The sequence below is a fragment of the Lasiodiplodia theobromae genome (genome assembly GCF_012971845.1).
Source record: "Lasiodiplodia theobromae strain AM2As chromosome Unknown scaffold_8, whole genome shotgun sequence".
NCBI classification, from domain to species: domain Eukaryota; kingdom Fungi; phylum Ascomycota; class Dothideomycetes; order Botryosphaeriales; family Botryosphaeriaceae; genus Lasiodiplodia; species Lasiodiplodia theobromae.
In genome coordinates this window covers 1,067,098-1,082,307 of record NW_023336574.1, presented here as the reverse complement: position 1 = coordinate 1,082,307, position 15,210 = coordinate 1,067,098, and the positions used below count along the sequence as shown (strand labels likewise).

General features: G+C 58.1%; 4 protein-coding genes across 4 annotated transcripts; 2 read left to right on the top strand and 2 right to left on the bottom strand.

Moving 5' to 3' along the window:
* Positions 1 to 2,278: 2,278 nt before the first annotated feature.
* LTHEOB_3339 (60s ribosomal protein l4) lies at positions 2,279 to 3,647 on the top strand (the record flags this gene model as incomplete). Its single annotated transcript, XM_035512251.1, has 4 exons — positions 2,279 to 2,388; positions 2,446 to 2,540; positions 2,675 to 2,825; positions 2,885 to 3,647. The coding sequence occupies 4 exons, from the start codon at positions 2,279 to 2,281 to the stop codon at positions 3,645 to 3,647; spliced, it is 1,119 nt and encodes a 372-aa protein (XP_035363232.1).
* Positions 3,648 to 4,446: 799 nt separating this feature from the next.
* Positions 4,447 to 6,838, bottom strand: LTHEOB_3338 (Ankyrin repeat protein; the record flags this gene model as incomplete). Its single annotated transcript, XM_035512250.1, has 4 exons — positions 4,447 to 5,253; positions 5,309 to 5,396; positions 5,452 to 5,951; positions 6,329 to 6,838. The coding sequence occupies 4 exons, from the start codon at positions 6,836 to 6,838 to the stop codon at positions 4,447 to 4,449; spliced, it is 1,905 nt and encodes a 634-aa protein (XP_035363231.1).
* A 1,405-nt stretch (positions 6,839 to 8,243) lies between these two features.
* Positions 8,244 to 10,023, bottom strand: LTHEOB_3337 (Transcriptional regulator; the record flags this gene model as incomplete). The annotated part of the gene is made up of 2 exons (XM_035512249.1): positions 8,244 to 8,408; positions 8,467 to 10,023. The coding sequence occupies 2 exons, from the start codon at positions 10,021 to 10,023 to the stop codon at positions 8,244 to 8,246; spliced, it is 1,722 nt and encodes a 573-aa protein (XP_035363230.1).
* Positions 10,024 to 11,057: 1,034 nt separating this feature from the next.
* Positions 11,058 to 14,082, top strand: LTHEOB_3336 (Lpxtg-motif cell wall anchor domain containing protein; the record flags this gene model as incomplete). Its single annotated transcript, XM_035512248.1, has 2 exons — positions 11,058 to 12,026; positions 12,268 to 14,082. 2 exons carry the CDS (start codon positions 11,058 to 11,060, stop codon positions 14,080 to 14,082), a joined length of 2,784 nt encoding a protein of 927 aa, XP_035363229.1.
* Between the last annotated feature and the right edge of the window lie 1,128 nt (positions 14,083 to 15,210).

Below are 15,210 nucleotides of genomic sequence, written 5' to 3'. Positions count from 1 at the left end.
GCAAACAATGCTTGTGTTGGCGGAGTTGGCAGGCCGGCGACCAGCATGCTGTGGGGCTCAGCGCAGCGAGTGTGAAACGCTGAGGGCAGCAGGTGGAGTTGGCCAGAGGAGCGACGGGGGGCGGAGGCGGGCGCAGGCGTGCGGGTATACATACTGGACTGTTGGCGGTGGCTCTGTGGGCGGGTAGCTTGAAACGAGATGCCGGATCTCGAATAAGCGCTTAAAGGAATGACTGGCTCAACGGAGGCGCCGGTGCGCGGGACGCGGTGCGCAGAAGGGAGGGATGCAGTATGAACAGGTGCGGCGGCGACGTTGGCTTTGTCGAGGAGCCGCGCTCACGGCGGAGTTAAGCAGAGTCTCGCAGAGACGGCGGCGTGCTCTCGGTCGGGCGCAAGGAAAAAGGGGAGATTTCAGCGGCGGCAAGGCCTGCACGGGGTGCTGACAGCAGGCGCTGCAGTGCTCGGCATCCAGGACAGAAGGGCAGGGTGGTGAGGGGGGCGGGCGCGCGGTGGGAATGGGTTGATGGAAGCAGCAGAGAAGGCGGCGCGAATGGGTTTCCTGACCCAGCGCCCCGAGTTCCAATGTGAGTGGGCGCCTACGGCCTACGCAAGGGCTATTTTTGGGGCGGCCCGTGCGCGCGCGCAAAAGCGGCGAATCACGCCCCCAGGCATGCAGAGCGCTGCAGCGCCGTGGAGACGGGCGCTGCGTCGAGACACGACTGCGCCCGGCGTCGCGCGCTGCGCTCCCCGAACCGCGAGCTGCCCTCGAATCGCCGCCCGCTGGCGCCGCTCGCCAGCGCCAGCCGCCCCCCTGCGCGCGCCTCTCGTGCGTGCCCGCGGGCTGGCTGGCTGTGCCGCGGCGGCGGCCCACTGGCGCTGGCATCAACAAAGGCGCGCAGGATCGTCCACCTGAAACGGACAAAACTCGACTCGGCCACGAGACGGCCAGGAGCCTCATCTCGCAGCCGAGGGCTGGCGCATGCGGCGACCGGGGTGCGACGCCTTCATGTGCCGGGCGTTGGTTGCCTCTTCCGCACCATCCTGCGAGTAGGGTGTTTCAATTCTCGAGGCCGATAAACGACGCCGGTCCGGACGACGCGCCTCCTTGCTAGCTCAGCGTGCTGATCGCCATCTGTCCGCGCCGCCTGCGAGTCTAAAAGCTTGTGAGATTCGATTGCGCACTCCGCCAGGAGCCGCATCTCAGCAAGGCACTGCTGAGACAGATCGGGAGCAGCCCAGAGTGTCAGCCTGTTGGACTGGCGGCGCCCCCGCCACGCTGGGTTAAGTCATCATATGTCGCCCATTAGTGCTTCCCGGAAACAGAAAGCGATCATCTGTAACGTCGCGCATTGCGTAGCGAGATGCTCGGTGAGGCGAGCCGGACGGCTGCAAGTCCAGCCCTCGCCGCAGACAGGAGCCTCTGCCAGAACGAGCCACGTGAAAGGAGAGCAGGCGGCGCGCGGTGCCTGGACACCCTCCCGCTGTACAATTACCTGCGCACCATGGCCATTTCGCTTACCGGGGCATCCCGCACGGCAGTGGACAAGGTTACATGTGCAAAGGCATGGCTATGTGCCTGTTTTGGTCATGGCCAAAGGAGCAGACTCGTGCGTCCAATTTACCGTCCAGATAATTTGCGCGGGAGACGCTCTGGGGCCGTCGAATCGACACAGTTACAGCCTGTACTGCACACAACCATCTGTGCGCCGTTGGCAGGGTGGCATCTGGCGACCCTAACTGTGCCCATGACGGGCTTTCCTCCGTGGGAGGATTGCGTGCCGGGCGGGAGTAGTCCGGGAGCCAGAGGTTCGGTGCTTCTCATCTCTGCAATGAGAATCTCCGAAGCTATTCGGGAATGCAGTCGAGGAAATGCGATCTCGCCATCAGCGCGCGATTATGTAGGACTGTCAGCGTGGGCTGGCCCAGGTGAGACCTCGAGAAGGCGCAGCACCCGCCAATGCGTCGCAGCGTAGAACAGATGACGGAGCACCAGGCTAAACAAATGACATTGATGAGACCGATTACGATTGCTGCGTGCCGCCAAGGCAAACCACAGCCGTTGTCGCGAGTCGCGTGCCTCGTATGGCGCGTTGCGGCGGGAGCTGCGTGGAAGCGTCGTGAGACGAGCCTCTGGCAGGAGCGATGCACGCCGGGCCTTGGCGCGCTAGCCCGCAACCAGCCGCATAAGCGAAGAATCCGCACCAAGATTCTGTCTACGTCCACCGCGGCAATTTTCGACCTTCAACCACGACGGACTAACCACCACCAGCACAGCAAAGATGACGAGCCGGCCTGTTGTCACCATTATCTCTGCCGATGGCAAGGCCAGCGAGCAGACGCACCCCCTCCCGGAGGTGTTCAAGGCCCCCGTGCGCCCGGATGTCGTCCAGTAAGACCGCACGCAATGTTTTCAACATCGGACACCAGCATGGCTGACGCAGCGCAGGATCGTCCACACCGGCATGGCCAAGAACAAGAGGCAGCCGTACGCCGTGAGCGAGAAGGCTGGCCACCAGACCTCCGCTGAGTCCTGGGGTACCGGTTAGTACACACCTCGAGCGCAAAATCCTCGAAATCCGGAAAATCTCGAAAATCGCGAATTGAACAATGCGCGCGCTCGAAATTCCGGAAGCAAGAACACCAAAAGAACGTAGACTGATGGAAAACCCACACAGGCCGTGCCGTCGCCCGTATTCCCCGTGTCTCCGGTGGTGGTACCCACCGCGCTGGCCAGGCTGCCTTTGGTAACCAGTGCCGTTCCGGTCGCATGTTCGCTCCCACCAAGGTCTGGAGGAAGTGGCACCAGAAGATCAACGTTGGCCAGAAGTGAGTTTTTTTGAAGGAAAAACGCTATTTGGAGAAGCATTGGCTAATGATGAATATAGGCGTTTCGCTACCGCCTCTGCCCTCGCTGCCTCTTCCAGCCCCGCTCTCCTGCTGGCCCGTGGTCACTCGGTTTCCACCGTCCCTGAGGTCCCGCTCGTCGTTTCCTCGACCGCTTTCGCCAACGGTGCCATCTCCAAGACCTCCGCTGCCCTCGCTCTCCTGAAGGCTGTCGGTGCCGGTGCCGATGTTGAGAAGGTCAAGGCCTCCAGGAAGATCCGCGCCGGTAAGGGTAAGCTCCGTGGCCGCCGCCACCGCCAGCGCCGTGGCCCTCTTGTCGTCTACGACCCCGAGTCGGATGGCAAGGAGCTCGTCACCGCTTTCCGCAACATCCCCGGTGTTGAGACCTCTTCGGTCTACTCCCTCAACCTCCTCCAGCTCGCTCCTGGTGGTCACCTTGGCCGCTTCATCGTCTGGACCTCCTCCGCCTTCCAGGCTCTTGACAAGATCTACGGCTCCACCACCGAGCCCTCTGCGCTCAAGAAGGACTTCCTTCTGCCCTCCCCCGTCGTCAAGCAGGCCGACATTGCTGCCCTCATCAACTCCTCCGAGGTCCAGTCCGTCCTCCGCCCTGTCAAGGGTGCTGCCATTACCAAGCGCACTGTTGTCCAGAAGAAGAACCCGCTCGTCAACAAGCAGGTTCTGCTCAGGCTCAACCCCTACGCCAAGCAGTTCGCTGCCCAGAAGCTTGGTCAGGAGAAGCTCGAGCAGCCCAAGGCTGCCAAGACCACCAGCGAGTTCATCACCACTCTTCACGAGAACTAAGGATGATTTTACGCGGTGTATGTGGTGGTCCGGGTGCACTTTTTCCTTTCCTCAGTCTATGGTCTAATGAGGTCTAGAAATGGCCTCGTCAGGTAGCTGAAAAAAGTTTAGTCAAAATGGGATGACTAACCAGCTCAATTATGATATCCACTGTTATGTTCAATGTTTAAATGTTTTGTGTGATGCCCCGGTTGCAAATTTGCATGGGTTGCTCCTATAAGTTATGACTTGAGAACTAATTTGTCTGTGTCATAACATAAAAGCTTATTAACTTTTAGCTCCGCTATTCATTGAGTTTCTTGTTGGCTCCTGAAAGCATAATGAAACGTTGGTCAAGTCTCACACGACAGTACATCGCGGGTAGAAATTTGAGCTCACCCAGTTCATGCAGATCTACCAAGGCGCATGTGGAAGGTCCCCTCGACAATGCTGTAGTTGTGAGGCACTAAGATGTTGTAATTTTGCTTTCTCGAATACATTGTAGTCATAGAAAAGACGCAAGGCACTTCAATGAGGGATAACGAGCACGCAAAAGATCAGTTTGCAAGTGGTGTCCAACCACCTTTTCCTTCTTTAGCTTGAGCTGAGCAAGCAAACTAAACTACTAGCTATCATCTAGTGTGTATCATATGCCGCAGGAGCTTCAGTCGCAATGCCAAATCATCATTAGTGTCACTTCCTGCGGCACCCCCGGATGAATAATTCGCAATCCAATCGGCCGATTATCCCACAACTTCCACGTCGTACGTACGTCCGTCCATGTATTCTGCCGCCACCTGTGCACTCAGTCCCACCCTTTTCATTTGAATAACCTTCTCCCGCCCATTCTACCCGCCGTCCTCTCCCTGCCCTCCAGACTCAAACCCAAGAATCCCATGGCTCCACCTTCACGATCCTTCTTGTACCGCCGCAGCGCCTCCCGCAGGTGGTCTGGCGTCAGAGGGCCGCGGTCGCGCTCAGCCAGGCGCTCGCTCAGTGGCGTGTCAGGGGGTATGGGTTTGCCGGCCTTGCTGTCGCTGCCGCTGCCGTCGGTGGTGTTGGTGGTGGCAGTGCCGCCGCTGGATGCCGGGACGGTGGTATCTTGTGACGCGTTCGGCGTAGGTGTCTGTGAAGGGTTGGGGTTGGCCGTGCCGTTGGTGGTGGGGGCGGCGGCAGCGCCTGGCGCGGGACTAGGAGTACCGCTCGGGGCGACAGCTGGGGAGGATGGAGGGTGCGCGGCGGCCGGAGGCGCAGGTGAGGTGCTTGCACTTGGTGGGGGAGGGATGCGGATATTAGAGTAAGGGTTCGGGTTGTATGAAGGATGAAGGTGTTGGTAGCCGTAGGGATTATGGTAGGCGCCGGGTGTCTGAGCTGGAGCTGGAGAAGGAGGCGGCGGCGCCTGTGGTTGCTGTTGAGGTGCGGGAGTAGGGGCTTGTTGCTGGGGCGAAGGTTGCTGGTTTGCAGGCAGGCGAGGATCGTCTATGGGCGCATACTCTGCTACGGCCTGCCATTCTTGCTGCACGGTGCGGGCGCGCTCGATCAACGATCCAATGAAGACTTTGGTGTAAGAGTTGATGGTGGTTACGACTGATTGAGGCACGGATTGTGAGAGTGTCTGGTTGGTGATCTGGTACAAGAGCCGATTAGTATGTCGTTCTTTGAAAAGACCCGAATTAACATACCTTGCGGACGGTCTCCTTCTTCAGCTTGACTGCACGGTATTTCGCGTATCTGTCTGATTGATCTGGATCGAGCCGATCCACAAGCATCCTGTCGCTGGTTTCAGTCGCAACGATTCCATCCAAGTCGAATGAGTGGAGCATACCTCAAGTGCTCTTTCTCTTGCTTCTCATCTGCCTCACCTTGGCCTTCCAGTACAGCGTCGAGCGCTTCTCCGCCTTCCTCTTGATCTGCCTCCTCCTCTTCGTCTGCCTTATCTGCACCATCGCCGCCGCCTGCTTTGCCTCCTCTGACGCTAGTTCCCGTGGTGCTTCTCACGTCGTCGTCCCCGCCCTTGCCTTTCCGGCCCTTCTTCCTGGTGGTGTTTGTGTTCGTTGTATATGTACTGTCAACACTGGGGGAGCGCGAAAACTCAGCGCGCCCGGACTCCTCGGGTGGGAATGACGTCTGGCGCAGACCGGAAGGACCTGTCGAAGGCTTGCGACGTTTGCTTGGGTTGGCCGGCAACGGGCCACTGATCGAGGGGCGCTTCTTCGATAGGTTATATCCGGACGGCGGCGACGCCATGGCGGGCAGTTGAGGATGAGTGTGAAGAGAGTTGCGGGTGGGAGTGTGAGGCGGCGGCGACGTTGTCGGCGGCGGGAGCTGTCGAGCTTTGGGTGACGCGCAGCGTCGGAAAGTGCAGGCCACCGCGCGGAAGTGGAAAGTGCCGGTAGGGCTGAGGCGCGCGTCTCTTGGACACCACAGAATTGCTCTCCACTCTAAAAACAGACCAAACTCTTGGAAAGTCATGATTGGTTTCTCTCGTAAATACCTCATGAATTTTAATTGATCGTTGGACTCTGTCTAATTAAATTCATGCGTGGATATCATCAGCATGTAGTAAATAATAATGAAGACGAATAAATGCGGCCTTCAAGGTCTTCTTCTCCCAAATATGAAAAAAAAAAAAAATTAGAGCCTCACTATATTGGACAAGAGCCCTCTCCGGATGCTCCTTCACCTGGAGTCATTGCCCGCACCATCCCAGGCACTTCTCTGCCTGGCTCTACGCCAAGAATCTCAAATAGCTCCTCCCTTTTGAACATCACCGCAGTGTCTTTCGCACTCGGCCCTCCCGCATCTGCGTTCCCACCACCCTCGACCAATGCCTTCACCACCTCTCCATGCCCCTTGAACACCGCCCCGGCAAGCGGGCTCTGACCGCGGCCGTTGATAACGTTAGGATCGGCGCCCTTGCTCAGCAGCGTGCGCACCGTCTCAGGGCGCCCGTGGTACGCCGCAAGCATTAGAAGGGTGTCGCCTTGGTGGTTTGTCAAGTTTGGCGGGATACCGGCGTCGAGATAAGCCTGGAGCGTAGAGGTCTCGCCGGCGCGTGCGAGATCAAAAAGCTTTGCTGCGAGTTCCAGAGCGGCGGGTGGAAGCTCGCTAACATCTCGTGGTGCCGGGTTGCTTGCAATTGATTCATTGGTAGGTGGCATGTTGCTGTCGGGAACGGGCGTTTGTGCTTCGGTGTTTGCGGGGAGACCCATGATGGCAGCTCTGTAGCAGCCAAGTATTTTCGAGCGTGTGACAGTCGTGGAAGAACAATTGAGGGGTTGATACGTGGTCTGTAGGCAAGTGAGTTTGCCGTCAAAGTGGGACTGCATGGGAAGGAATCCTACATAGTCGAAGGCAGTACTTGGCGCCACATGGTAATCGCAAAATGCGATGATGACATGCGCGACAAGCTCTAATCAGGGCCCAGAACCTCCGCGCTCAATAATCCGCTCCACATCAAAGGTTGTCGTCCACAGCATAGCATTTGCCGAGAATCAAATGTCGCCGTAATCCACGCCACAATCAGACAAATCGTTCGTTTAGCATGCTACGTAGAGTCCGCTCGAGTCTGCGCTAATTTGTTTTCAGACACCGCAGCCCGGTGTAGAAAAAGGCATGCGTATTATTCCATTGGCAATGCCGCTTGTTCTCACTATAAGTACTTCATGAAGGAACTCAATATTCTCCATCATCGCAAATACCAGTCGCATTCAAGCATATTGAATCAATCGTCTGAACACAAACCTGCTCTGTCGCACCCAACGAACGTCCCATTGCGACGGCCTGAGATCTCTAGAACCGAAATCAAGAACAGCCGAAATTCAGGTTTTCAATTGGCTCGAACCTACAGCATAACAACGAGTCCACGAATTCACAGATATGGCCACCAATCATATTTTGGGACTCCCATCCGGCTATACTTTCCACGACGCCCCACCCCCGCTCGAGGTCTACCTTTCCCTGCGGCGCGTTAGCGGCCTCTCCCCTAAAACTCCGGCTCAAGGCGCTGGCGCGCTATCCGGTAGCTGGGCTTGGTGCACCATCCTTTATTCTGACCCCTCCTCCCCTTCACCGCCGGACAACGCTCCACCCAAGTCTGAGGTCGTTGGTATGCTCCGCACCATCGGCGACGGCGGATGGTATTTCCATCTTGCGGACATGGCGGTGTTCCCCGCGCATCAGCGCAAAGGATTGGGGGAGGCGCTGCTGCGGCGTATGCTAGCCAAGATCAACGAGAGCGCACCTCCCGGCGCGCTGATCTCACTGTTGGCAGATGCGCCGGCGAGGAAGTTGTATAAGAAAATGGGTTTTGTGGAAAGCGCTCCGAGAAGCCTGGGGATGTGGCTGGAATCTGGTCAGACGTCTTCAGAGGGACCAACGGAAGGAGCAGAGGATTCGAAATAAACGAGGGACGACGAAGTGCAGACACGGCTGGCCCCGCAGAGGTTGGTAAAGCTTGTGGAAAGGCGATGGAAAATACCAATCCATTAAATCGCCAATTGTTTGTACTTATGCGCCGCTTTTTGAGGATACAGACCCACACTGTACGCCTGCTGAATGCTAAAATCTGGTATCGACCGTCCCGCAAATGGTGCTATTAATGACCTGCAAGCTTCTTCAGTCATCATCTTCAACCCTGGCCCGCTTGGAAGACCGGCCGTCTGGCTCATCCACGCCTCTCTTGCCACTTCCAGCAGCACCCTTGGTAGCCTCCGAGATCATCTGATTTATGTTGAAAGGGTCGTCGGTATCTTTCTCGAACTGAACAGGCCCTTCACGTTGCTATTGAAATCGTAAGCTCATGCTGCATTTTTTTATTTGGGTTGATGAGTCCACTTACCTCGGCGGTGTCCGCGCCCTTGAAGCCCTCCTTGACTTTGCCGAGCACCTCGAACCTGCTAGTCTTCTGAATCTTATCCAGAGTCTCTCCATTATCGTCGTCGTCATCGTGGTTAAGCTTCGGCCGATAGATGCTGTGAAGAGCATCTTGAGCCGCAAAAAGAGGCTTGTCGTAGGCTTGATCCTCGTTGAATCCGGTGTCGAATCCACTTGTTTGGTTAAACAGTCGCGAGTCGTACATGCTCTCCCCCGACGCACTCGGCTTTGCGATTCCGAGCGCAACTTTCTCAGAGATGTCGCGGTTCTGCTCCCTTGCCATCATCTGGATCCTTCGCTCAGTTCCCATGCGTGATTGCCGCAACTGCTTCTCAGCCTCCCGGCGGCGCTCTCTACGCATCTCCTCTCTTTCCCTCTGAGCCTCATCCCCGTCACTCTCGGACCTCGATGAGTATTCGGAAGGGCTTCTGCTCCTCGAGCGGGAACCGGCATCTCGTGAATCCCTCCTGGAGCTCCCTGCAGCTTGCTCGCGTGCTTTCATGGCCAATGAGCGCAGGTGCTCCTCCTTCTGCAGTTTTTCCTTCTCGGCTAGCTTTTGCTGCATGAGAGCGCGCTGCTTAACCTCCTCTCTGGCGTGTCTATCCGCGGTGAACAAGGCCTCGGCGAACTGTGCAAATTTGTCGTTGATGGTGACATCCTGCATACCACGACCATCCGCCGCCAAACGCTTGTCCAACGGCACGGTATAACCCTTCGGGTTCTTCCAGTTAGAGACCGGCGGGGGAATCCTCCAAGCTTCCTGGTCTTCGGCCGTCAATTTGCGAGGCGGCGAGTGCATGACCGGCGGCGGCGGGCTCGGCGGTCCACGGGGGATCTTCTTATGCTTGAACTTGGGCGGCTCCATCGGGTCGACCTGTCTCTCCACAATCTTCATGATCCTGTCCTGCTTCTTGCTATTGTCCCCCATCTGATTTGCAGGTGTGTATCGCACATAGGTCGGCGCCTTGCGTGTGGTGCCAGCAACGGTCTTGGGCTTCTGCGCTGCAACCGCGCCCGATACCAGCTTCGCCAATGCCTCCTCGGTCTTCTTCTTCGTCTCAGCAACTTGGTCCTCTGACGGGCGGTCGAGAGAGATCTCGCCGATGTCAGCACGCTGCCGCAGCGGGATAAGGTCCTTGAACGATGCATGCACAATGCGGTTCTCACTATGGCCCCGCCTCGCGATCGCATCGTATTTAACCTTTCCTTCTGAATCGACCTGGATTGCGAGCGCGTTTGAGCTCGATGTGCTTTTCCTGCCCATATCCAACGGGTACTGTGCCACAGGGACCTCGGGGAACGCGCCGCCATCTCCATAGTCTTCTTGCGAGCGAGGTCGCCATCCTGCGCGCTGGCCGTACGGGGGCGGGCCGGCTTTCTTCAGCACGATTTGCGTCTGGTCGATTTCGGAGGCGCCCACGACGCGCGGGCCGCGCGGCTGGGCGTGGGCGGGGAGGTCCTCATCCTCGCCGGTATACTTCGGCTTCGGTAGGGCGCGTGAGAGTGAAAGACCGGCGGACATGGTGATGTGGTGGCGGTCGGGCGCGTAGATTGACGGCAGACGAGGCGAGTCGTCGAGGTCAAAACGCAACAGCCAGCGCGTCTTGGCAGCCAGCCCAAAGCTCTGACGCAGCCTGGATGCAGCTAGTTGCTGAGTCATACATTACGGTATCGCTCTCCTGAAGCAGCACGCCCCTTGCCCACAGAAGAGTGGTTGCTCGACGGTGAACCTGCCTAAAGAGTACTGGCGCGTTTCAGATGGCGACCGAGCGCGACGCCTGTGCTCGCTGGCTGCTCTTTTCTCGAAAATTCAGCTCGCGTTGCGGCCGGTGTGTGCATTGTGCATTATCGCAAGCGAGCCCGTGCCGCTGCCCTGTGAACCGCAACATGGACAGGCCTGCGATGTTCTTGTGCCAATGCAATAGGGAGGCTTTCGACAAGGAGACGGGCGTGCAGGGTCATGGCCTAGTGGACTCGCGCTCGTCTCTGCCGCGCTGCAGCGATAGTTTCAGGCCCAGGCGGCTATGGACTGTGGACTTGGCGGGGCTACGTTCTGGGGTGCGGAAACGCATCTGGCAGTTTGGTTTCCGAAAAGCGCGTTCCTGCAGGAGCATCGAATACGTACGCGCCCCGCGGCGAGAGTCGGGGCGCTAGCTCGGCGGCTGCGATTGTGACGATGGTGGATTTGAGGCGAGGCGTGCAAAATGACGGACCCGCTGCGGTTAGACTCTTGCCAGCCTCTGCATTTGTGCCTGACAGGCATGGTCTAACGGCGGTGATCGTGCTCCCCCATGCCCGCCATCTGTGATACGCTTTGCAGCATCACGTTACTAGGCCGGCGATAGGCTGCGGGCTCCCAGCAGGGTGGAGAGGGGAAAGGCACGGCGTGCGGCATGCTTTTTCCTCCTCGGCGGCTCTCCTGAGTGCTGCTGCCCTCATTCTTGAGGCCCGTGAGATTCTTCATGCAGACGAGGACGGCGAAATTTTGTTGTTGTCCGCGCGCGTCGTCGTAGCAGCGCAGTGCACCACTTGGACCAGCCCCCCCGGACAAGGATAATGGAAGCCCACATCAAACGGGTGCCAGCGCGCAGCTCCTCTCACCGGAGTTTCAGCACACCACGAGAGCCAGCCGCACCACCGCCCTCATCGCCGCATCACGCTTTGCTCTCAGCCCTCTCGCTGCAGCAGTCTCCACGATCGCTGCCGCCACGTCCCCCACTCGCCCTGTCCCCGGCGAACAGTGCGTCTCGGCACCGTGACCGACATCTCCAGCACCAACAACACACGCCGCCTGCCCAGCGCGCCCCGAGCACCGACAGCTCACCCTTAGCCTCCGGCACGCCCTCCTCAGCCCGCGCTCGCCGCTCCAGCACATCGTCGACCGCAACGCGGCCGACTCCCAGCAGCGTCTCGTCGTCCGGCTCCTACTTCGGTCCGCACGCCCCCTCGAGCGCCGACGCCCGATCTCCCGCGTCCCGGAAGCCTCCCGCCTCGCACAGCAGCCATGGTATTGAGACCTCGTACGGTCCGCCAATTGCCCTGATAACGCGACGACGATCCACCACATCCGACGTTGCGCGTCGCTCTCGCAGCCCTGCCGACGTCGCCCTTCTCCAGCCGCAATCCGCGCCCTTTTCGACCACCGAGCCCGCGCCGGCCGCCAGCCACCACCATACGCGCACCAGCAGCGACAGCACCGTCACTACACCCGTACATCGCAGGAGGGCTTCCGTCAGGATCAGGAGCCTCCCCAGTTCGCGCGCCTCGAGCCCCGATCCGCAGACGCCCGCGCGCAGGAGTAGCTCAACGAGCCGCCGGAGTGCAATGGCTAACAACAGCTTCTCCGACGGCCAATCCGACTACGATTTTGCGTACTCGCACCGCAGCAGGCCTGATGACCGCAGCGGGGACTATGTGCGCGACACGAAGGGTTCAAGTAGCGAAGACCTATTTCTAAATATTGCGCAAGACAGCCCCCGCAACCAAGACGGGGATGATGATACAGTCCGGCTTGAGCGAAGACGGGTAAGTCAGTGCACTTCCCCAATCAATCTGCGACGCATCCCTGAGTCGTGCCTTAATCGCGCGCCTAAATGCGCGTTTGCGTAAGATCTGAGCCCACTTTCCACTCGCTCCCGCGGCCCTTATCTGCAGCCTTCTTCCGATTGCTCGCTGTCTTCCCGCCGTATTGCTTCTTTGGCTCACGCTTGGCTCCCTTCATTAAGATGCCTGCATAGTCCTACCCCTTTGCTGATACATAGAACAGTCGAGAATCGCCCGCATGAACAGGCAATCCCTCCCCGCGAATTCGCTGAATTCGTCCGTCTCCCGGCCTACCATCGACACCAGCATTAAAACCCCTACCATCCAGACGCGCATTTCGCACATTCGGCGCTCTTCGCAACTGCCCTCGCCGTCCTATAACTCACCATTGTCAGCGCGCGAGCCTCCTCCTACGTCTGTGACCGCGTCATTCCCCGCCGATGGTTCCCGTATCCGTTCTTTTGGTATGAGCTCATCTGGCTCTTTTGGGTTCTCGCGATCACGAGACCAAGAGGAATCCCCCAAGGATAGGAGATCGTCCATCCCGGACCCTGCTCGCGCTGCGACCGCAACGCGTGACGCGGCGGCCCGTGAGAGTAGATACCGGTCAAGCAATCTTACGTATTCTTCTCGCTACAATCAACCCACCAGTCAACCCACCACTCCGTTGGAAAATTCGCCTGAAATCCTCTCCAAACCCGAGCAGCAGTCACGTAACAGCGACGGCCACGACGGGTCTGAATCGCTCGACTCCACCACTGCCACTTCCACCGTCTGGGACGAATTGGATGAACTCAAGTCCCGCATCAAGAAACTGGAACTTACCGGAAAGATGCCTCCGACATCGGGAGCGGCCGTCACGAGCTATACCGCCTCTGAAAGACCGCGGACTGCCACTACTCAAGCAACGTCTGTCACCGCTTCGCCTAAGCAGCAGAAGAAGTCGAGTGTCTCACCGCCAGAAACGACGGTGTCAGGTACAGTTGCAGGTGCCACGGGCTCCAGCCACCCTCTACTCCATTCCGCCCTTGCAAAGTGCAGGGACACGATGAGCCCTGCATTTTATCGCATTTTGGAGGCGACTGCCACGGACGCGCTTGAGCTGGCCGCTATGACCAACGGAGCTAACACGAGTTCCGCTGCCTCAAACAGTGGAGTGCAGACGGGCGAACGTCAACTTCGCAGGAAAGCGGACAACATGTGCCGCAGCTTAACCGAATTATGCATCGCCCTGTGCGACAACAACAACCAGAATACGGCTCTTAAGTCGCCGAGCTTTGCACCTCCCAGCCGGAGACAAAGCGTGCAGATGAATGGAGAGCGCGATAGGGACCGTGAGCGGGAGCGTGAACAGCTTCCGCCACGGGGTTCAAGCGCAGAACCCGACGAGATGAGGAACAGCCCAAGCCGTGCTCTTAACCGCATTGAAGCCCGCCGTACTAGCATGCTCCTGTCCGGCAGCGGTGGCAACAGCCCGCGGGATGGGCCAGAACGAGACAGGACCACCCCCACGCAGGGCAGCAGGTACCAGTCGTCGAGGACTGGCACTTCGCTTCTCAACGGCAGGCCCCGCCGCGCAACGGTCACAAACGATGACCAGCCGGAGATGGAGGAAGACACGCAAACTCTTCGTGTGCCCTCCCGGGCTATGACTGATTTCTCTCAGAACCGCCAAAGCCACAGCAGCCACAGCAACCGCAGTAACAGGCTGTCCAGGGAATACACTTCCAACGTGCCTCTTCCTGATGGCGCCTCGATTGCGCTGCAGCACGCTACCTCGATCAGGCGCCCGAACGGCGCTGTGCCGACCATCGATAGCCCGACCTCCCACGCTCCTTCGTCCGCCTTCCTCCGCGACCGCAGGTTCGAGCGAAACTCGACCATTGAGAGCCCTCGCACTAGTGATTTCGGCAGTGAGGAGCGGCGCCAAAGGTTGAGTTTCTACTCGAACTCTACTCCGCGGACGTCCGTTAGCGCGGCGCCAAATGGCATCGCCCGGACCGCGAGTTTGTCCCGGCGCCTGAGGCAGGAAACCTAACTCGAAATACCCACCATAACCTTCTCGACGCTCCCTCTCCTTCTTGAAATACCCTCTTTCACAGTTGTACAGACACTGTGCCCTTGCTTGAACCAGATTTCCTATCTACTGTATAACAGCGTTTCCTTTGCATTTCTGCGGCGCTGGACTTGCATGTCTGCTTTTCCTTGTTCCTGATTCCTGGCGTATGCTTCCATATGTTTGGCGCATTGGAATATTTTGGACGAATGCAGACGACACGCAGCGCATCACGACGGCTCATCTGCTGGTTTCTTCTCGTTTTCCCTCCATGTCACACTGCACGAAGCCTCCATCTCCGACCCATGTCCGCCCGACGGCACCAGCAACATTCCTTTTAGTGTTTATTGGTCACGACTAGACATCTGTTTTGTACCTATTATTGCTTTCCTTGCATTTTACAAAAGTTCGCCCGTCGGCAATTTCCTTTTGCTCTCGTATGGAGGCTTGTAGGAATACGAGTTGGGAGCAGTAGTGAAGAGGATTGATTAGTGGTTGGGCGCGAGAGCTTCGGCGCAGTTGGCAGGCATGGATTGCCTTTTGTTTGGACGGAGTCGATTCGGATACAGGGACGAACGACGACGACATACGATACCCCCTGACGGGCCGAGAGCATAGAGAAAGAGGGCTTGACACGCAGAAACGCGTCTTGGGTTTTCTTTAGAACAGCTTTCTTGGAAAAGGAAGAGCATGCGGAGACGAGCCTGTTTTACTGGATGAAATGTCTGTTACTGTTTTTTTGTTTAAAAGCGTAGGCATGGCAATGTCATATCAGTTTATCGTCCGTACGTCCGGGAAGTGTGTAGTTCTGACTCGCAGGGAGAAGGGTTAATCCGCGCCTCTGGCAGCTGCGCGACTGGCTGGCTAAGAGAGAGTGTCACGGGTGACGTTTTGGAGCGGTTTCCAAGATTTCGGTCGAGGCTTGCAGGGATGCAACCGTCAAAGCCACCAGCCACGAAGCGAGACGGCTGACGGATGACGTACCCAGAAACGCATCATCTGCCGTGTCACCATAACACACGTCTGGACTTTGTGACCTGCCTTCCTGCTTTTGGGTCCGCTGCCTAGCGTGGATTTATTGTCCGCGTGCACAGATAAGTGTGGCGGCAG